This window comes from Myotis yumanensis, unplaced genomic scaffold, assembly GCF_028538775.1.
Source record: "Myotis yumanensis isolate MYYU_CA2020_CCGP unplaced genomic scaffold, mMyoYum1.0.hap1 SCAF_5, whole genome shotgun sequence".
Classification (NCBI taxonomy): Eukaryota; Metazoa; Chordata; class Mammalia; order Chiroptera; family Vespertilionidae; genus Myotis; species Myotis yumanensis.
In genome coordinates this window covers 49,513,103-49,537,135 of record NW_027223756.1, presented here as the reverse complement: position 1 = coordinate 49,537,135, position 24,033 = coordinate 49,513,103, and the positions used below count along the sequence as shown (strand labels likewise).

Genomic DNA, 24,033 nt, shown 5'->3' with positions numbered 1-24,033 from the left:
TTGAATTAGCCCCAAATTAAGTTGCAGCCAATAGGAGACACAGAACCAGCCTCCTAACTCCCTGCCCAGTCATGTTTTACACTATCATAATCTCTCCTTAAAGAAAACAAACAAACAAACTATAATCATTGCCATTATGAGATCACTTTTACAGAGGCGGGAAAATAAACATTAAAATACAATCTCGGTATAATTACTTGGGTATAACTCTACCTGCAATAAAACTCATGTTTAGGAAAGGACAACCTGTACCATAGAAAGTGCTCAATAAATATTTGTGGAGTGGTTGTGAATACATGAATAAATGAATAATAAATAAGAATGAATAAATGCTGCTGCAAACAGAGAAGGCTTTGGATGGGGTGGCAATTGAGGTTAATACTAAAGACTGAATAAAATTTGAATCCAAAGTAGAAGCATATTCCAGCTAATATAGACCCAGCATAAATAATACCATCTGAGAGTGAGAAAACCTAAGGCACCATTGACTGGAAAGTACTGAAAGAAAATGCACTTGAATAGGCATTTGGATTGCATGTGACATTCAGAGTCAAGCTAAGGAATCTGATTTAATTTTCTGGGCAATGGAATACAATTTTAGATTCTTAGTGATGTAACCTAACAATTGTACTTGACAATAGTTAGTAATCAAATGCGTAACCAAAGAGAAAAAAATCACAAATCATTTTTTAACTTCAGCTAGGATAAACACTCAGACCAACTGTTTACTTATTAAACAAACTATGACCCTAATCCATCAAATAATCCTGCTTTTATAACTTAATTTATGATTCCTAGTCACCAGCACTCATCCTTTTATGGGAAATGAAAGACTGCCAATTCTTCAAGAGTGAGAATTTACAGTTGATTGCATGACGAGCCCACGTGTTAATTATTAGCTGGATAGGTTCAGGATTGGGTCACCGTTGGTTGAGATCCTACATGAAATTTCCCGACCTCCCCAGCACATATGCCTGATGGGAACTTCCATCTGTATGCTGACACTCTTTGTTATTGTTGCTTCCTTAGCTATATTTTCAAAAAAAATTGCTTTTACAAGTATTCATATTGTTTCTGCATTTTTACCTGCCTATTAAGGCTGGTCATTATTCAATCTCTGTGCAAATCCATTCACAGTATGTTTGGGTTATAGCCTCCTAAAGAACTCTAACTATAGGTGAGAGTGAAAAGTGAAAAATGCCCCCTCCCCCGAAAATCTGGACCACCCTCTCTCCAGCCTAAAGCTTTATTCTTCCCCTTCAGCATCATCTTCTCCACCTTCGAACACATATTACACTAATAACTGATGTAAAAGTCAACTTCAAATGTTGTCTTAATATAAAGACAAGATAAAAGTGAGCCCGGAAGCTGTTAATGACTTGTTCCAGATTCCCACAGTTAGTAGAACAACCCAGAGCAGACACCAAGTCCAGGTTGCTTCTATGACACCACAATGTCTCTCTCCTTTCCCTAACTGTTCAGGGAACTTTCCAATCTTGACTTTCCAGTGTATGTACGTGTATGTGTGTGTGTGCGTGTGCATGTGCGTGTGTGCATGTTCGCTGCTGCAGAAAATGAGAGAAAAACATCTCTGCTCTTATAGAGCTTATATATTTTTAAATGTGACTATAGATTACTTGTATGGGTTATGAACATGCAGAGGTAAACTAGCACTAACTTTCTGATTGGATTTCTAGCTAGTACCTTATACTTTAAGTAGTTTTGTTCAAAAGTTTGATAAGGAAAAATCTGTAACTACTAGTAGATACAATTAATTTTGTTTGTGGAATTTAATTATCAATGTTTTTCGAGGTTAGACTCAGCAAAGAAAATCCCGTTAGTCATCATTGAGTAAAGTCTTCCTAGTGTTCACATTTTTTTAAACAGATATAGATCTCAGTTTAAGAAGAGGGAGGTATAAATAAGGAGAACCAAAGCTGGGTATTAATGCATTAGTCATTTACATGGGAAGGTAATAGTTAAACTTGTCTTAGTTAACTCTGAACAAATGTTCAGAAAATCATACGGTTCTGAAGGAGGAAAGGTAGACTAAAAGAACAAAGTCTTATACTGACAATCTATATAGCCCAGCACACCCGTTCAAATGTTCTATCGAATGTTGACCGTTAACTGAAAAATTTGAACAACTGGCTAGAAAAATCACTTCTCAGCATAAATTACTTCAACATGAGCTGTAAGTTTGTGAATTAAGTAAAAATCCATAGCCTGCCAGATGCCACAAGAAAAGAATGATTATTGGCCTCAGAAACAACAAAATGGGTCACTTAATGCCTGGAGTTATGTATAACCAAAGGAGAGGATGAACTTTGTGCACTAACCCCTTATATCAAGCCAATTCTGTGGGTTATCACCTGAAAAGAAAGAAAGCCCAACCTTGGGGTAACGAGGCCATGCAGAGTAATAGACTTTTGGGAGGAAAACACTTTTTTTTTCAGTTTCCAGTGGAAAGATATAAAAAATAAATTAAATGGGAATAAACATACATTAAGAATCCTCTTATATCTCTTAATTCCCTGGGACACCCATTATCAAGCTAAGAACTGAATATTTACGTCAAATAAACACCATTAGCAGAAAAGAAGCTGAAAGAAAATTCTTTTCCCACTTAGAGCATTTCAACATCTGGGCGACCGTGGCCATTAAGGCACAAAGAAACAGCCTGTCCACACCGGACTGACACTTGTCCTTTATTTATTTATCTTTAAAGGAAAAGGTGAAGAAATATCTGTATAGTTTAGACTCCACCTTGAATGCTGAGCAACCTGTTTCCAGGGAAAGCAAAAGATTACTCGGACTTCTATTCCCCTTAAAAAATGTCTTCTCCCCCTTCTTTTCACTCAGGTTAATTAAACATGCAACTCAAGGGGCGAAGGAAGGAAAGAAATCCAGTTTCACACAGTGCATCTCATAGAAGAGTTTGGAGTAACAACCAAAAGGTGTTCTGGGGGGCCCTGGCCAAGTGGCTCAGTTGATTGGAGCCATCGCCCCTTGGACCAAAGGTGGCGGGTTCAGTTCCCGGTCAGGACACATTTCTAGGTTACAGTTTCATCCCGGGTCAGGGTGCATATGGGAGGCAGTGATCAGCAGCCCCTGAACGATGGATGAACAGATTACTCCGACAGTTTCACTGTGGGGGAGAGGGCTAAGGGACAGCCCTGCTGAAGAAGCCAGGGAGCCTTAATTTCCTGCCTTTTGTTGGATTTTTTTATCCTTTGATATAGTCAGTAGGTGAGTAATCTTGGGAGGACATATGTGTTTACATTGACCTCTAGGCAGGGGCATCCAGGGACTAAGCATAAGGATTCCAGTAAACACCCGGGGGTCTGCACGTGCACAGGCTTATTTGGAAAGATCAAGGAATAATTAGGGGCGCCGCCTTCGATACTCCCCTAAGTCTCCCCTACGTTGGAATTCCAATAAACGGGGCAGGCGGCCTTACACACACTCCCCTTTTCTCAGACTGTCCACAAGAGTCTCTTGTGCTCCCCAACAAGGCAGCCAATACCTCTCTCTCTCCCTCTTTCTCTCTCTCTCTCAAAAAACAAACAAACAAACAAACAAAAAAACCAATAGAAACATATCCTTGGGTGAAGATTTTCAAAAAAGGTGTTCTTGGGAAAGAAGATAAACGGTGTATAATACTGGAAGACAGGCACCCTTTCAGGCTCTGCTTAACTATCATACGATGGAACATTAATCAGGCACAAAATTACAGGGAGCATATAGATGTGTGCCAGCTGAACTGAATATCTTAAGATGCCAAGCAGTAAAGACATAAAACCAGGGTGACATGGCTACAAAATGCAAGTGCGAAATGCAAGTGGAAACAAAGAAGTTTTAGTAAGGAAGAATTGGCATTAAAGTATACTCATTCAGTCAAAAAAAATCTGCCCCAAATGTTCAATTAATACTCATTGAGGACTCCATGACAGGAGAGGTGAATGACTGAACATCAATGGAATATAGTATTGGCAATGCAAGTAGCCAAGGAAGATGCCCACAAAGCTTGGTTGTGATGTACAGCAGGGATGGGTTGTACAAGGCTATTGAGTCCCTGAAGAAAGGCTGGTGGGAGTGATGTTCTGTAGGCAGAAAGTGGTAAGATGAAGAACGTGGGCAAAAGACACGCTGGTGAAACATGGCTCTGAGTTAAAACTAATGCTCCACTTCCGACCTTTTAATAGCACAAAGGGCGGCAACTCATAAAGACGATTTCCGATCAAGTTTTATGGGACATAATCGCCAAGACATAAAGTTATCTCCATGAAAGAAGCTTTGCTTCAAATCTTTCCATCTCGTGTTCCAAAGAAACAGAGCCATCTGACAAACCTCTGATATTCAAACAACAAAATAATAAAAACAACCCCCAGTAACACAATATTCATTCAATGGCATGAAGCACATCAAACACAGGGGATGGCTCCGTTCTAGACATGGTATTGGTGGCGTTAAACTTCCTGCCTCTAACACTCCTAGTCACACACGCCCCCCAGCTACAATAAAATATTGCTATCCAGCCAGAAAATCAACACATCGGCTTCCAAAGCACACGGCCTCGGTCGTTTTCCTATGAGAATCCTACAGCTTTATGAAACCACGTACTGACAGAATGGCGGTGTTAAGAGAAAATAAAACCAAAAGAAAAACAGATAAACATCTGTTTCCCCTTGCATGAAGGCATCATTGCAAACATATAGTAGTAGAGGTTCTTGCACAGTGAAAATTCTTTTTTTGTTCTTTACCTACTGAACGGCATCATGAATAGTTTTGTTCTGTTCTGGTTGCTATTTTCCCAACTTTATTACCAGAAAAAAATCATTCCCCATGTGCATGTTGCCCATAATATCCTCCCTTCCAGGGAGAGGAGTTATAGCTCAGACCCCATTTCTAAATTAACTGTTCATTTAATTTTCTTTAGCACTTTATAACATCATATGGATACTTTGACTTGTCACAACTGGGCCATCAATTTCAAAGAGAACCCATTAGAATGACAACACCAGTGTCTCATGCAACCTATTTCACAAAGAAAGAAAGAAAAAAAAACAACTTTGCTAAACACTCTGGCCACAGTCAACCCTCATGATGTCTGTGTTTAAGTGTTTTGGTAATTTACCCCAGACAGCAGAAATAGTAATGCCCCATTAAAGTAAGAACAATCATGCATAAATTGTGACTAAAGAATATTCAAATACTGTGAAAGATATTTCTGGTGAAATAAGAGGAAAAGGAAAAAAAATGGAGAACTTATTTATTTGAGAAGAGCAGAGTGTATAAAATATTGGAACCCAAGAAGGAGTTTTACTTTGTAAAAATAGAAAAACAATCCCATAGCTGATTAAGTATGATAAGCCCCAGCACATTCCAATCAATTTTACTATAATATTCACACACAATGTAACATTTTCTCATGTGTCTTTATGAGATCCAATAAACAAATTTCAAAGCAGTGAAGCTGCAATAAATTAAATATTTCCAGAGACTTGGACACTGACCAAAGTAGGTCAAACATGTGTTGAAAAGAATAGAATTTTAGAACTGCTCATTTTATAAATTGGAGACAATGAGCTTCAGAGATGGCGGTGAATTCTGTCCAGAGCCTCCAGCTAAGAGCCCAGACTGGCAGTGTAGTGACTTGTCCCAAATGACTTAGTGATTGAGTAACCCAGGACTGGTTTTTGTTTCACACACAATCTACCCTGTTCCTAATACAACTGAGCTGGTGAGGGTCTGTGATGTTCTGCCTAACCTGGTAAATCATGAAGAAAAGAAGATTCCTATCCTTATCTTAACGAAGAAAAAAAGAAGATTCAAAAGCTGCCAACAAAAAAAATCAATGGTTCTTTCAAAAACAAAATTATACACTCGATAGCTGAAGAAATATATGCCATACATGTGCTTGAGTTATTTAAAATCAACAAAATGACATTTAGCTGTTTTTTAGTCATTGTGTGCACTAGATCAAATATTCTGCTTCACATTGCTATAGGAATTAAAGTCAATTATCTGAAAAATATTTAAATAAGGAGAAAAACGATGATTGACTTCAAATTTTCAAAAGATACAGATATGAACATGACTCTTAGTTGACCAAGTATTGAAAGTGTATTCATAAAGTAAGCAGAGGTGAGAGACAGAGCGCAAAGTACAAATCAAAATCTGAAATGAAAGAGGGCAAACCGAACTGACATAAGTACAGTTCACAGAAATGTTTAGTGCACAATAAAATCTAATTGATGTGACTCTTGTCAATTACTGTTTTTGCGGAATAGGATGTGGATCTCATATTTTACAGGACCAGTGTGCATGTAAAACTTGCGCTGGAACCCTTTAAGAATATTTTTAATAGCTCTCTGTGGTACCAACACAGTCTGGCTCCATCGCAGATAATTGACTTTAATTCCCATAGCAATGTGCTAAGGGACCTGCTAAAGCTATAAAGTCCATCAAGAAAAATCCCATTTTGATCATATAAAGCTGCCATTAACTAGAGACCACATGGACTTGTATGAAGCAGAATATTTGAGGACAGTGGGACCCTGAGATTAGTACCATTCCAGAGGCCCAAGGAAGCTGTAGAAAAGCTATAGGAAGCAGAAAGATATCATCAAAGCAGGAAGTATGGTGATAAGGTAAGGCAAAATTGAGGTATCTGATCTGGGTGACCATAATCCCCATAGCAATATGCTAAGGGAACTGTCCAAAATACAAAGTCAGTCAAATCACATCACTTCCTTGATTTTATACTTAAGGAGAGACCATTTGAATACTTGATCTGATTGTCTCATCTGTATTCACACAGGGAAAACACAGATCATTGTATGTTTTCTCTTACTCAATGAATGACAAACAGCTATGGGTCCTGATCGAGAAAAGAGGGCTTCTATTGTATTAGTAATCAGATAAAGAATACACAAAGGTAAAAACAAAATCTTATTCCAGTCTACTCCAAATTAATTTGTTCAACAAATATCAATCACCCACTGAAATGCTCTAAGTGCTGTGCTCTGAAGTAAAGCTACTATGTGATCAAGGCCAATGGCATGCCTGTCCTCACTGAGCTCACAGTCCAATGAGGAAGACAGGTACACCCACAGCAATTATATAATAGTGGACATATTCGAGGAGGTGCTATAAAAACATGCATAGAGATGACACTTTCAGGAGGAAATAACAAGGAAGCTGGGACCTACAGGGCAAGCAGACATGCCTGAAGGGAGAAGGAGTGGATATGTTCTAAGTTGAGAGGCTGTGTAGCTAAAGGCCAGAAGATTAGGAACTGCACTGTATTTTCAAGAAAATCAAAGCCATTCCCTATAGCTAGCGACTACAATAAACATACATAATGGTCTACAAACAGAATTATTTTTCCTTTGTTGTCACTGCTCTATGTGTTTGTGTTTTTTTTAAATCAGGCAACCCCAAACTTTAAGTGGTTAGGAGTGTTCCTTGTTATAATGTATTAAGTCTACTATTTAACCTAGATCCTGTGAATATTTGTCAATGGAAAATTCTTGCTACTCACAAATGTTTGAAATCCCTTATTTTGAGAAAAATGGAAAAGTTTGGGTTTCTATTTTGTTATACACACCGTTAAGATTTTATAAATGATAAAGTCACTGAGATTATAAATCAAAGATAGATTAATGACACAAAATAATACTTTGTTGTGAGGTCATGTGAAAAGAAAGGAGACTAATCAGTAAGAAATGGCATTGAAACTACTAGATTGAAACAAAAAAGAAAACAAAGTCACTCCCAATCCCAATGCTACGCCCTCTGAGCCTCCGTTAAGCACTGAGATAAAAGGAAAACAAAATTAAAATATACTTATCTTCCTGTCATGAAGAAATAAAAGTGACAGGTATTATGAGACCATTTACTTCTTATTGCTAAACCACTGGAAACAGTGTAATGATCAATAATGAGACTTTAACGTTCTCAAACTAGTACATTTTCTCACATACAGACAGACCCTTGATGCAATACAGTGGTTAGAAGTTGTTGCCATCTTTCTTTAATTATAAACAACTACAGATTTAAAATGACTCTGAACCAGATAGAAGGCCTTCTACTATACCATATTTCATATTATTAGTAGCTAGTAATGATTACTGAAATACAAAAATATACAACAGCTATTCTATATAGAAAAATATTTACATTTATCACTTTACCATATTCTATTGATATTATGTCTTCAAATATATAGAAGAAAGATAATTTTTATTATTAATAATAATAATAATAATAAAAGAATAACTGCTAACAAATATCAAATACTACTTATCAGTCACTGTTCTGAGCTACTTCCACATTAACTATTTTTTTGTCATTACAACCACTGTATAACAAAGGTTCTGCCAGTATCATCATTTTAAAGATGAGAAATCTGAGGAACAGAGAAATTACATAACTTGCCCAAACTTACACAGCGGGTAAGTGGCAGCCTCAGAGCAGGAACCAGAGAGCCCAGCTTGCACCCATGTGTCTACCACTCGACTGCGCTCCTCAGAAATTAAAGCAAAGTCACCTTCTGCTTGGAAAATCCCTACCACCCAGCTTTCCAGAGGCCCCTCCCTCGAAAATGAAACTTGGTCTATAGGGTTTCTTGCAGAGGTGAGAGTGAAAACACCTTCTGTCTAAGAAGGCTAGGAGACAGGTTGCCCTGAGGATAAGAAAGATGTCATAAGCAGATGTTTCAGCCAGGAGAGTGGGAAGGCTAAGGGAAACAGAGGTAGAAGAAGACAGTCCAATGATAGGTAAATCCTCCCAGCAATGGTTGATACTCTCCTTTGGAGCAGGTTGAGAGCATATTTGGTGGCAGGCTTAGTTTTGCCCCCTACATCCCCACCCATTCTGGGATCATGGATAAATACCAACATGAAGGGAAGCCACAATCAAGAAGCAGCCAAACGTGACTGAAAAACAAAGCTGAGAATTAGTTAAGCGAAGAGGATTGCGTTAACACACCCAAGCCTCCTCTTTGAAAGGAATCCAGAAGTTTCTGTCAAAGCCCATAGGGAGTATAGAAGACAGCTGAAGAGAGAGCCAGAGGCTTGCATGGTGAGGCGTGGTGAGGCGATGGAAAGGAAGCTGAACCCAATACAGCATGACCTGGTAAGGTAGATGGAGGATCTACAGCATCTATCTTTCAAAAGGCCCTCCATTCTAAAGAGAATATCACTCAACAAGGATGTTCCAGCACATGTGGCACTAAATGTGACCTCTATCACAAAATCAATTTACAATAAAATTAACAATTGTAATAAAATTATAAAGCAATGTAACCACAATTATAAACTGTGCATTAATAAAAAGTAGTCACACATCTTGTATACTTTTTTAGTGCTCAAATTACATTTCTGTAAAGTGAACTTTACTAACAGTAGCAGTAGACAGAGCTTAATGTCCCATAAAAAATGGTAACAATATCAAGTTAGGGTTCCACAGAATATTTAGATAACCTATTGTATCTTAAAATTGAGGGTTAAGTAAATAACCTTACTAATGGTAGATGGTGACAGTGGGTTTCTTGCTTTTATGTGTAAGTGACTAATCCTCATACTCTTTTCACAATTTCCTAAATATTCTGTAGAGACAAAATATGCACACCACACTCGGCATTGTGTTGAGTGGGTGAGTTGGGCAGAGTGGGATAGGTGCTTGTGGCTGCAGAGAGCAGAATGGTGATTGCCAGAGGCAGAGGGTAGGGCAAAGAGGTGGGTGAGGGGGTCAAAAGGTAAAAATAAAATATATATATATATTAAAAACAAATAAAAGTAAAAAAGATATCACAAAATCCATGCACAAAAAGTCCTTAATTTTATATTATACACCTTTCTAACAAGTTTAGTTAGCTGGTTTCTTAACCTGTCATGAATTACTAGCTAAAATCATGGCTAGCCCTACGGCATGCTAGGGCCTGGCAATACGTACCCGCCAGGGCCCAAAGCAGTTAATGCAGTGTGATTCTCCCATATCACAATTTTCATCCATCCTCAATCACAGTGGAATTGCATTTCAAACTTTGTACATGAGGTCAATGGTTAATTAGGAGCACTCCATAGAAAAAAGACTTTAAGCCAGTGCTTCTGGACAGCAACTATTATCTAAAGCAAAGGCTATTGACCTGTCGTGAGCCACGTCAGTGACGCAGAGTATCCAGTAGTTCTTGGGCCTATTAACTTCAATGATATGTCACTTCAAGCATTTTATTCTGTCTTCCACTGATTATTCTCAACCTGTCACGTTCGTCCTTGAATCGGAGTCCAAACCACCATATAATTTCACTTGAACCACTTCCTAATGCTCTCGTGACTACCCAAGAACACGCGCCCCCCCCGCCCCCAAGTTTGTTCTTCTTGGACTAGAGATCCTGGTAAAACATGGATTGTATCATGTCTCTCCCCTGCTTCAAATCCTCTAGAAGTTTCTTGTTGACCTTAGGGTTCAGCCCAAAATAATATTTGGAATAACCTTTAACGTAATACATGTTCTAGTTCCTGTCTACTTCTCCAGACTCATTACACTCCTCCGCCTTTCTCTCTTCCCTGGCCTTTCAAAATAAAAAATAAACAAAACAAGACAAGCAAAAATTTGTGATAAAATATACACTGCTACATGACAAAAAATAAACACATCTCACATTATCCCCCATTATAACTAAAAAATCCAGAGTTTCAAAAATTAGTACTTGATTCAACTCCCCCCTTCCTCCCCATAAGTGAATAAATAGAGTTCTGAAAAGCAGAACACAAACTTGTTTCTTAATCTTGCTGACTAGGCAAAGCAAACCCATATTTTTAAAGGTAAGTGACATACTGAGAAGGAAGAAAATAGGGTGTGAATTGAACCATAGGTGCTCCAACACAGGGTAGACAGATATATGCTCTCAATAAAGTAAGTCACTGTTTTCTGATTCGTGTCACACTTGCTTTTCTCACATTCTTTCATTTTAAGTTGTTCCATAGAAAAAATGTGTCATCATCTGAATAGATGATAGTAATAGCTATTGCTTATTAAGTGCCTACTATAATCCAAAGGCCATGCATAACAGGTTAAAGGCTTAGCTCATGTGCTGTTTATAGAACCTCTATGAGGCAGGAACCATTGCTGTGTCCATCTGACAAATGATAAAACTGATAGCAATGCTACTAAGTGGCAGATAAGGCTTCAAATTCTAGTGAGCCTATCTCCAAACACTATACCAACTGTGCCCTATAAATGCATTTGACAAAAGTCAGCACCTGTTCTTTTCTTTAAAAAAAATTCTTAATCAAAGGAATAGAATAATAATTTCTTAAGATAATAAAAATCTCCTTCAATTTAATACTAACATCAAGCTTACTAGCAAATCACTATAGGTATTCATTCCCATTGTATTCAGGAATCAGAATAAGATACTCTGGTGATATTATTTGGCATTTTTCTGGAATTTCTGATTAACACAAATAATGGCAGAAAAATAGAAACTATAGTTATAATTATTCAAAATAATAAAACCACTACTGGTATATTCTTTTACAAGTATTTAATTAACAAAGCTAAGCAAATTACATGAGGCATCATAAGAACTAAAATAGCAAGTTAAATGGGATGGTTTAGAACAAAATAAATCATAAATAAAAATTAAATAAAAATTTTCATATTCATCATTCTATATCTTAGCAATATGTAGAAAAAATTACTTAGTTCATACTAATGACAAAATTATATTCTTAAGAATGAACATGATAAGGAATGTATTGAATTTGAATAAAAGTCAATAAAATCAGACAATAGAACAGCAGTTCTCAACCTGTGGGTCGTGACCTCTTTGGCAGTCGAACGACCCTTTCACAGGAGTCGCCTAAGACCATCCTCAAAATAATTTGAGAAGTATACTTTATTCCTGGATGGGAACACTCTACACTACAGAGTTATTATTTTTCCAAATTATCTCAGAAGAAATAAAATTGGAAGTGAACTTGACATATAAGTGGATATAAAAAGTTAAATTGACACTATGATCTTAAAGTTGATAGGGAAAAATCCACTGGTGAAAATTATTTTGAGATAGAGAAGTAATAAAGAGGAACTATACCTAGTAGATGTTAAAATTGACCACACAAAAAAATAAATTTGTCACTGAAGTATGAATAGATGACTTCATGAAACACTGAATCATGACACAGCAGGTAAGGGAACATTATTTAACAAACATTCTGAGAAGCCATTGGTTAGCTATTTAGGAGAAGAATAATATTCTCATCTCACATCATATGACAAGTTCCAGCTTTAAAAAAAAGACATTCTAGCCCTGCCAGATTTGCTCAGTGGTTAGAGCATCAGCCCTCAGTCTTGACCAGTTTCGATTCCTGGTCAAGGACCCTCCAGCAAGGGGGAGAGATCAACCAAAGGACATGTATGCATACATATAAGCATAACCAATGGACATAGACACCAGGGGGGTGAGGGCATGGGCGGGGGATGGGGGGTAGGAGGAGGGGGGCGGGATAAGGACACATATGTAATACCTTAATCAATAAAGAAAAAAAAAGAACCCTCCAGCAGGAGGCAACTACTCCATATATCTCTCTTATGTCGATGTTTTTTTCTCTCTCTCCCCCTCCACCCTCCCTTCCACTCTCTCTAAAAAACAAAAATCAATGGAAAAAATATCCTCAGGTGAGAATTTTAAAAAAAGACATTCTATTAAAAAATATATAAGTATATCATCCTGGATAGGCTTTAAAACAATTTTTTAAATACTTAAGAAAATAAGATTGATAAATTTGACAAAATAAAAATCCCGAAGTCCTGTAAGTTAATGTATAGTAAACAAAATGATAAGATAAACAGATTTTTTTAAGTGAAATAAGTATGTTAAAATGTACTGGTTGCTTATATTGTAGGGCAGTGGTCGGCAAACTGCGGCTCGTGAGCCACATGCGGCTCTTTGGCTCTCTGAGTGTGGCCACAAAGTTTCAATCGCACTGTATGTGCGCGCCCACAAGTGGTGTTTTGTGGAAGAGCCACACTCAAGGGGCCACAGTTTGCCGACCACTGTTGTAAAGAATTAGAAAATTTGGTTTACAAAAATGAAAATATCTCTAAATGTAGGGAATTGAAGAGATAATTTCAAAAAATGAAAATATGAATAATAAATGAAAACTTAAAGAAACTCAATGTCTATAATAATCAAGAATACAAAATAAAATGAGATGCAATTCTTCGTTTTACAAATTTGAAAAAAAATACATTTTATAATATTTTTTTCTATAAAGGTAATCTATCCACATGGTTGAAAAACAAGACAATATGAGAGGTATCCATTTAGAAATCGCGCCCTGATTCCTGTCCCTGGCCACCCTGTTTTCCCTCCACCCTCTTGTCTTTATTCAGACAACTATTTTTATCAGTTCCTCTGGGTTCTTGAAAATGCTCCTATGAAATGCAAGCAAACTTAGAAGTATATACTTACATTCCCATAGTTCTTAAATAAAATGTAAAAACCGAGTATTTTATAGGAGGTTGAATATTGTTATGAGTTGAAATGGAATTTGTATTTCTTTTAATGCAAACTATCCCTTCATAATCTTTGCCCATCGTTCTATTGCTTTGCACTTCCCTACACCCCCACAATTTAACATATTAGCGAGAAAATGCTTGGTTATTTGAGAGGCAGATATTTTTTCTTAGTTTATCATTCTCCTTTAGAATTTCCCCAGAGTAGCTGGGGTTTTTTGTTTTGATTTGTTTTTGTCAACCAAAAAAAAAATTTGTGTGTGTCAGATTTAACTTTTTTTCTCTTTTAGATGTTGAAATCGAAACATTTTAGCTTCTTTTGGGTTTTCTAAGTATTAAGTCATCCACAAATAACAGTTTTACTTTCACCTTTCTAAATGTTATCCTCACATTCCTTTCTCCTGTCTAGCTTTGCTGACTAATAAATAACTCAAGAGAGCTTCACTAATGGTGAGAACTATGCACCCTTTATTTCATTTGTACTTATAGCAGACACAGCAGAAAGCCTGTAGCATTTTGACATTACTTATAAGGCTGTGTCTGGGCTCAGATGTTTGTGTATATGCATGTTAGTGCATAAACAGTCTTTCAGTCTGTCATGGTCATAATATGTTTAACTCTTACTCTATTGAGTCATCTTTTGTTTTTCTTATCATTCAGAATGACTGTTGCATTTTGTCAAATGACTATTCAGCATCTATAGAGATTAACATATGCTACATATGCCTTTTCTCCCTTAGATCAATGAATATGATGAATTGCTTTAATAGAAATCATATTTCATTCCTAGTATGAACCCTTCTTTATCCTGACATATTACTTCTTAATGATCGCTGGGTTCCTCAATGGTAGCAATACCTAGTATGTGTTTTTCCCTAAGACTGTTAGTACGTTTCTTGAGTTTGGGGAATTCTTAATTAAAATTCTAGGAAATAGAGCAGTTTCAAGGAAGGATATGAAGTTAGAGGATAAGTTTTACTTTGTAGGTAATTATAGGAAAAAAAGCATGTTCTTCATACTTTTCCTTTCAATGTTTATTTACTTATTATTTTCTGATGCCAGAAATGATTGCCCAAGACAGGAATTTACCTTTTCCTCCTAAGATTCTTGTAAAGAGTTTCAGTTTTCATAAACCCTTTATTTCATATTTTTTCCTGATCTATATACATGCTCCAGGATTTTTTCTGAAAGAGCTAATATTACTGAAAGTAAAAATAAAATAAAAGTGTATTCACTTTATCAAGAGAAAGTCAGTTTCTTGGGTTTCCATGTCTGTAACTTTATTTTGTTTAGTTCTTGAGGCTGAACTTCAATTTACATTATTCCAAAATATTTTTCAAAAGTTTCAATATGCCATTCAAAAAACCTAATCTACATTATTCTCTACTTTCTTGACAGTGGCAAAATCACTCAGAAATTGAGTAGTTGAATTGTGTTCATTATTTAATTTTAAGCTCTCCAATTCCTTTCAAATTAACATAAATAATTACAGAAAATGAGATGTAGAATGTCTTCATCTTGCATGCCAACAGTGGACAAACTATGACCCACAGGCCAAACCTTTCACCTGTTTTGTAAATAAGACTTTGTTGGAAGAAAGCCACGCCCATCCCGTCTATGGCTGCCAAACAACAATAAGGCCCAGCTGAGCAGTTATGACTAAGATCAGTTGGCTTACAAAGCCTACCATATTTACCACCTGGCTCTTTTCAGAAAAAGTATATATTGCCCACCTCTGATATATGCAATGTTCTCTGTCCTCAGAAAATGCCTTAAATATTCTGTGACAAATGGCATTTTCCTTTTTAGCCAAGATGCTCATTTAAAAATTTCTGAGTATATACAGGTGCTCAAAAAATGTATGCACACTTCAACAGCTGATAGCTCAATTTTGAAAATGAAATGTAATTTAATAAACACTACTTTTATAAATATTAAAAGTGTATATATGCATTTTGGGGGACACCCTATATATAACTTCACCTGGTTTGCCACATCTTCATTATTATTCATTACATGCTTACATTAAAAAATCTATACTGCCTGATATAATTCTTAAAACCTTACTTACATGACTTCCTGTGGGCTGGCTATATGCTAACATTGACTTCTGTGCGTCCTGTGACAACACCAGCATGGCACATGATGGGGCACTGCTTCAAAGAACCAGACGGCCGTATGTGGAAATGAATTCTGTAGAAGTCAAGGAGAGGGGTAAAATGATTTAAGAGTACGTACTGAACGATTCTCCCATCCTCGCATTTAGTTACCGCCACACAGATCAGGCTAGAAAAAACAAGAAGACTCATATGGAGAAAGCTTCAGAAGTCAATAGGAATTTGGGGGGGTTAATTTTTCCTAAAAACTTCAGACTTCCCCATAACTTAACTCAAATCCATGTTGACTATTTCATTTGGAAGACAAATAATCATACATCATTTAAAAGAAACTATAACATTTCATACAGTTCTCCAGTGAAATGTTTTTTTTATTTTCTCACACACAAAAAAAAAACCCACAAAGCAAATGTGATGTCAAATGTGTTTGTGGACTCGATGTCATTACTGACCATCTCTAAGTTGCAAACATTTATTCTAAGAGTGAAGTGACAAAGTCTCCCTGCAGACACTCAGTAGTAAAATACATCATGTTTTCAAGGAATATGTCATTTTGAAGGAGTTTAACTATGCCAACAGATTATACCATTAGGAAACCATAAAGTAGTATATTTCCTACTTAAAAGGTAGTGTAACTTAATTACAGCATTTAAAAGAGTTAAGCATTATAAATCCTACTTTGTAAAATAAATTAAGAAACACTTTAGTCAAAGTTCAGAATGGTTCATGATATAAAGAATATCTATATTAATAATAAAATTGTATGTATAATCTTATTTCTGACTGTTACTGATATAATTAAAGGTTAATATAATGTTAAGTCCAAAAGTTTAGACTTTCAATATATATGTTTGCATACTGGTACTTTCTTGAGTTATTTATTGAAAAATATTTACTCAAAACTGTATATAAGGACCTATAAAAGATGCTCTAATAACTGGTTTTAATACATAAGGAACTCACCAACCTGTGTGTGGGGAAAACTTCAAACAACTAAATAAAGCTGTTAGTGTTTCAATAGAAGAGTCAAGAAAGCCCCATGTAAAAACAGAGTGAGGCAATTAATTCTATAGAGATGAGGAAGATAAGGAACTTGGAAAGACTTCAGTGAGTAGGTACATTTGAGCTGGCCTTGAAGTAGTGTTACTCAAAGGGAATGTTTCTTGTGGAGGCTCAGAATTCAAGAGGGTGGGTGAGGAATGATATTTTAATATGATTTTAAATGTAGCTTTACATTTTCCCTGGAACTGGTGACTTAAACCCAATGTTGGGAATAAAGAAGCATTAGGTTGGCCCACAGTCTAAAGGAGTTTCTTAGCTACGTCAGATACCTGCTCCAGGACTAACGCAGAGGTAGGCAAACCCTTAATATGTCTATGACTTACAAATCACTAACTCTACTTCAAGAGCCCAACCCCAGTCCATATACAGGAGACTAAAATACCAGTCAGGGAAAGACAAAGATTGAAATCACAAGCTGAGGACAGGATGAAAATTGCTATGTGGCTATACACAGAGAGATTATGTTTTGAACCCAAATTCTCACATTGAAACCTTACCCTCTAATGTTATGGTATTTGGAGTTGGGGCTTTTGGGAGGTAATCAGGTTAAGTGAATGCATAAAGGTGGGGCCCTCATAATAAAATTAGTGCCTTTATAAGAAGAGACACTAGAAAGCTTGTTTCCCTCTCTCCTCCCCACCATGTGAGGACATAGTGAGAAGGCAGCCATCTGCAATCCAGGAAGAGAGTCCTTAAAAGAGAACTGAACCAGCCAGTATCTTGATCTTGATCTTGGACTTCCCAGCTCCAGAAGTCCAGGTATGGTATTTTTATGGCAGCCAGAGATGATTAATATAGACTGGCATTTTATCCCTTGGCTGGATATCATATCAGCTAATGGTATTGTTGACTTGCTCTTAAACTTACCTGGCAAAAGAAAAATAATAATGGAGAAAAGTATCATATTTTGTTTCCAGTGTTTGATCCAGCAAAGCTGTGATCAAGCCTGGCCTCCAATGGGACTCAGATAATGAGAACTGTTGAGCTGTACCACCAGGGGAGGTTAAGCCTGATCACCCACAGAAGGCCAGTGGGGAGGCCACTATATGTAATGTGGAAGAACTCACACACATATCCTATAAGAGAGCCCAACTTTAGAACCCTCTCATACAGAAGGTATCAAAGATCAGTTACTGTTAGCCAGGAAAAGAAGCAACAACCAACAGAGGATGACCTAGTTAAGCAGGAGACATCTGGCCCTTTGGTCCTATGCCACCCTCTCAGTCTCTAACTTCCAACAATTAGAACTAGAAAGAGGAAGCTAGAAGGCACCCCTTTCCCCCTACTAGTCCCAGTTATTACTTGAACTGGAGGAACATATGGAGATGTGGTTGGGATTTTAAATAGACTAGAGTCCAGTGGTTCTCAACCTTCTGGCCCTTTAAATACAGTTCCTCATGTTGTGACCCAACCATAAAATTATTTTTGTTGCTACTTCATAACTGTAATGTTGCTACTGTTATGAATCGTAATGTAAATATCTGATATGCAGGATGGTCTTAGGCGACCCCTGCCAAGGGGGTCGCGACCCACAGGTTGAGAACTGCTGGACTAGACAAATAATTGGAAGTGACCAGAATACTACAGGACTGACACTTCTGAAAATGGATAATTGTAAATGGATTATGAGGAGAGTGGTTCCAGCAACATTTCAGAGTTGACATCAATAAGTCTGTTTTGCAGTAAAAAAAGAATAGTCTATGTTTGTTAAGAAAATATTAAAAATAGAGGCAAAACGCTGCAAAGAATTAGAGAGGAGAGATTTAAATTTTTGTGTTATCATCTATGAAGAAACTCTGGGAAAAAATGTATAACATATTCTTCAGAGTTACTGCGATTATGAGCTCCTTGAAGACAGGAACCGTAGCTTGGTAATTTAGAATGCCCAAAGCCTAATAAAGTGCCTGAACCAGAGGAGGCAGTCACTAATTCATTTTTAAATTGAATCTTCCATATGGCAACAGATCAGCCTTTTTTCTTTAATGTGGGATCTAGGGAAACTCTAGAAATGGAGAAAGAATAGCATATTCTATTAATGTATTTTCCTGGCTTGGATTTCCCATTAGCTTATAGTCTGCCACATACAAAAAGTATCCAGAGTTGTGTTGTCCAATTTAGTAGCCACTAGCCACATATGGCTACTTAAATATAATCATAAGTTAATTAAAATAAAATGAAACTGGAAATTCACTTCCTCAGTTGAGCTAGCCACATTTCAAGTACTCATGTGGTTATTGGCTACCATACTGCACACAGCATATACAAAACATTTTTAAAAAATGTTTTTATTGATATTTAGAGACAGAGAGGAAGGGAGTGGGAGAGATAGAAACATCAATGAGAAATAATAACATTGATTGGCTGCTCCTGCATGCCCCCTGCTGGGGATCAAGCCCACAATCCTTGCATATGCCATGACTGGGAATAGAACTGGTGACCTCCTGGTGTGTGGGCTGATGCTCAACCCCTGAGCCACATCGGCCAGACACAGACTATTTTCATCACTGCAGAAGTTTCTGTTGTACAACTGTGATCTAGCTATAGCACGACTTTGGTGTCAAACAGATTTGGATTTGAATTCTGACATAGCCACTTACTAACATTAAGGTTTAGGGAAAGTTAATGAATTTCTTAGGGCAGGGGTGGGCAACCCCTGGCACGCGTGCCAAACATGGCATGCCAGTAATTTTTGCTGGCACACGAAACCCTCTCTTATAATCTTCCATTTACAATTTTTTTCTTAATATCGACTTTTTTATTTTTCAGATATATTCAGTGTAGGTGCATCTTAGATAAATAATTTTACATAACAAGTTATCTTAAAGACCATAGAAATGGATTGACGAGAGAGGGGAAGAGCAATTTCTATGCCTCTGCCTTAACTCCCCATGCCTTCCTAGATCCGACCAGTGTTTTGGCTTCATCCACTTACGCTTGTGAATCTTTGTTCTCAGTGATGAATTTTGTTAAGTCTCATAATAGGAGTAGCCTGATGGATGAAAGTAGTAGCTCCTGCATATTTCTGAAGGTCACAAAATATAAACCTGATGTAAAATCTCTGTCATCAGTGATGCAGCAGCAAAAGTCCCACTGATAATATCAAACAGAGTCATAAAGTTTTCTGTCGGACTACCAGTGTACATGTACACATTAAAAAATAAATGTATTTTTCATCATCATATACTGTGTTTTTGTCGCTCGAATGAATTTTATTATTTCTTCAAGGTTCTTCACATACGTACACCTTAAGAGATATCAAGTAGGCATAACATGTTCTCAAAAAATTATGGTTGGCACGCAGAAGAATTTTGAGTCAGAGATTTTGCTGGTTTGGGCACGCACTCACAAAAAGGTTGCCCACCCCTGTCTTAGGGCCTCTGTTTCGCCCTCTGCAGAATGGGGACAATGTGAGTACCCATCTCACTGGTCATTGTAAGTTCAAGTGAGCTCATTCATGCAAACTACATGGAACAGGCCTTGACATAGAGTGAACACTCAAAAGTCTCACCTCTGATTAGTAATTATCACTCTGTGAAGATAATACCTCACCATGAACCAGTCACCAGATCCCTCACAGCAGGCTGTTCCACCCTCCCACAGGACTGGCAAGAGGAAAATGGCCATTAACACCCTTACCACCTAGTTCAGTGTTGTTAAAGTGCCACTTTACAGTGAATGAAACGCGCACTAATTCCTTCTTCAGGGAAGCCTTGCTATGAAAAAATGTTGGCAAATTAAACATGCGTTAGTGATGTGACTGACTGACTCCCCGGTGCCAGCTTTTTCTTGAAATGAACATTTGGCAAGACAGACCCCTTGATATCATTTTAAAATTCTCACAAAGAAAAAGGCTGTCAAACGGTCATGGAAAGGCGCAGCTGGTGCAGCAGAATCGAAGTGGAAAAAGACAGCCAGGTGGGTCAAGGTCAGGTTTTTACTGCTGGTAATTTTGAGCTAAGATTTGAAGAACATGAAAAACATGATGAGGAAAGAGAGATAAGTGGACAAAGAAACAATACCAAGAGAAAGGAAAGAGAAAGAGAGGAGCCTGGTAGTTTTAGCCCTTCAAGAAGAAAGATTTTCCTTTTATCCCTTGTTAACTTTTATCCCTTTCCAACAGCAGAAAACTAGAGAGGTCTAAATCTAGTGGCCGGTTTTTACTTCTTTGGTCCTACTATGCAACATCTTCATATAATAGGGATACTAAATGTATATGTATAAAATATTATATGTACAGGGTTTCCCCAAAAAATGTATACACACCTTAACAGCTAATAGCTCAATTTTAAAAATGAAATGTATTTTAATAAATAGTGCCTTTATAATTATTCAAAGCATGTGTATACATTTTTTTGGACACCCTATATATATACATATATAAAGCTATTCTGGTGCCTTTCTGATCCTTCAAATATTTCTAGTTAAAGATAAATGAGCCAACCAATAAAAAGTTCCCAAGTATATGTTTAAATGTCTTCTTTTGAATTGTTCAGGTATTTATATAAAAAGATTCACATAAAAATTATTCTTCAACATAAAAATCAGCCAATCATTACCAAACAATTTTCCAGCACTGCCACTATAGATAATTGTTTAACTATTAAATTGTATGTTATGATTTATAGCAGCCATAATGGCACCCATCTCTATATGATTGCTTGCTGCTGCCACAGAAGACATATCTCATCTGTTGCAGCACTCGATGCCATATGACAATTTGGAATGATGCACTGATAATAGCTTATCAGTGAAAGCAACAGCTTAATTACATCGCACATCTCCCGCTGGATTCTGACATTTCCATTGCTTCTCACCCATCCCCTACAGAAGCAAAGGGGTACCATTGCCACAATCCTCAGAAATAACATAATTAAGTTAAAAAGTCTAAGGCGAAGCTGATCTTTTATTAAACATAGATGCACTTTAGACCATATAATCCCTCAGTCCCGTCTCCAGACCATTTCACTAGAGCTGGTTGTCACTCTTCCAGGGTTTAATTATTCCTACCAACGAGGCCTCCGGTGTCTCCCACTCCAAATACTTGGCTTTTTTATAAAATGTACCCTGAACTTTGGATCTCTGAATCAACACAGTGGCCACAAGTTTGCAGTAGAAGTCCCATAGGTTTTGTTTCTAAAGCACAGCTTGACAGGCTGCTTGTGACCAGTAAACTAAACTTCTCCAGTCTATATAGCAAAGCAACAGTGCTTATACAACTGCTAAGAGGCAGACTCTCTATTAGTGCAGTTTATTTGGCAACTGGTTGAGTGCTTGGACTCTTGAGTTGCAGTGTGGTCCGTGTGGTTGCTGGCCTTCTTTTCCTTGGACTGGACAGCAGGACTTGTCTGCCTTTCATGGCATTGCTGGTTCTTTCTTCTCGCCCAGCACTGTGTCTAATTACCTGGGACAAAGCTATCAGAATGCCTGCCCTTACATTAGGAGACTGACGGTTTGAGTTCATTACCTCCTCTTTCATGGGTCTCATTACATGTTCTTATTTAAGTAGTAGTTCCTAAAACAAAGACTATAAATAGATTACCATGTCTTTCTTCTTTCTATTCTTTGCTTTTCATGTTTCTCTTTCATGATCCTTAGCTTTGTGCAAAGAAGATGGGCTGATAGACATTTTCAAACACCCAATGTGCTTCATTCATTCTATAAGATTTCACATTTGTTGCAGTCTTTAAGATTTTGACCCTTTCTACTGGGTGTGGAGTGGTATAATGGCTAAAAGTAAGTGGCCACTTCTTGAACCAGTGCCATCCTTAAATAACTGAGACTGCACTATTAACTTAAATGTTCAAATTACTAACAAGAAGATTCCTTGACAAACAGAGGAGTGAGAACAAAGGAAACCGGAAAGTCATGTAGACTATATCATCTAGGTTAGAATGCAAAATAGAAAATTATCTCCACTCAGTTATAGAACATAGCCTTCCAGGCAACTAACATTAAATGTGTTGCTGTCATGTGCTTGTACTACAAACATTCATTTCTACAGACATAGAATCACCGCTTTGGGCTTGTGTAAACACGGCAGAGATGTTCACCATCCTGTCATTTACTAGACTCCATGCAGACTACCATCTTTCTAGTCTATGCATCATTAGCATAATTTCCAAAACCATAGTTCATGCAATATTGAGACTGAAGGCTCTTTGATGACAATGGGAGCCTTCCAAATGTACCAAAACCATGGAGTGGACTGGAAGCCAGAGACTTGACTGCTCCTGGTTTTGTCTTTAGATAGCTAAGTGGCCTTAGCAGGGTGCTTCATGTCTCTTAGCCTCAGGTTTTTTTTATCTTTAAAATAAGGAAGCCAGGTTGGTCCATGTCTGAAGTCCCTTCCAGTGCCTAAGTTCATCTGTGACAGTCACAGATGGTTAGCAGCATATGATCAAATTCATCTACCTTGTGTTGAGCCTCAAAACCATCAGATTTGACACCTGAGGTAATGCCTCCAGTCTAATCATCCTAATATTCCAGAAGAGAACCAAAGTGCAGAGAAACTAAATGTATTTTTGCAGTTTTACACAAAGAGGTAATATTGGGGTTGACCATGTGTCTTGGGTTCCCAGTTCAATTCTTCACTAGTAGCTCATTCAGGGAACAGAGAGCACAAGGCATGCGTGATCCATTGTGCTGTCTCTCCATGTTAGCTTCAATTTCAAAAGAGGTCAACTTATCCCCAAAATCTAGGATTACAATAGGCTGGGAAGGGGTTTCATAACCCCATATGTATTGACAATAACTGAAGGGCTGTAGATTTTGGTTTGTTTTAATTATGGATCTTAGATGTAACTATCCTGCAACAACACTAGTACCACCGGCAAAATACTTCTACAATGCAATCTACTTCATTCCACTTATTTTCATACCGCTACTTTCTGGGTCAGAACAACTAAAGTAAACATGCCATCCACAACTGCTCTGAGACAGCTCTGCTTCCTCATAACCCAACGCAGAGCAATTACCACCTTTCCGCTTTGGATGAATGAGAAGATGGAAATCTCCTCACTGTGGCTAAGCTACCACTCTTGCTTTCACACTCAGATCTTTGGGATCTTTGCCCAGTGTGGGTTGATATATAACATCATATATTTATATAGCTACTGTTTCTTGTATGAATCATTTAGATGAAGAACCAGCAAGGGCAGCTGGCTCCTTCTTTGGAAATCCACCCTGTAGGTTCCAGAGAAATAAGGTGGTTTGTGGAATGCTCAGGAACTGATGCCACATCTGTGAAAATCCCATGGGTGGAGAAGGGAATTGTTTGACAGCTCAGAGCTGGACAGTCAGGACCCAGAAGTGGAGGGGGAGATGG

The 24,033-nt window shown here is 37.5% G+C and overlaps 1 protein-coding gene across 9 annotated transcripts in view; it reads right to left on the bottom strand.

Moving 5' to 3' along the window:
• Nucleotides 1-24,033, bottom strand: part of IL15 (interleukin 15) — a 61,426-nt gene that overhangs the window by 23,383 nt on the left and 14,010 nt on the right. For 8 of the 9 annotated variants that reach the window (XM_070417214.1, XM_070417218.1, XM_070417219.1 and 5 more), the window contains one exon: nt 15,602-15,723. In XM_070417214.1, the coding sequence (XP_070273315.1) occupies nt 15,602-15,667 (66 nt within the window). In that variant the 5' untranslated portion in view covers nt 15,668-15,723. Of the gene's footprint in view, nt 1-15,601; nt 15,724-24,033 lie in introns of those variants that run through there. The other variant, XM_070417215.1, reaches the window with a different exon arrangement.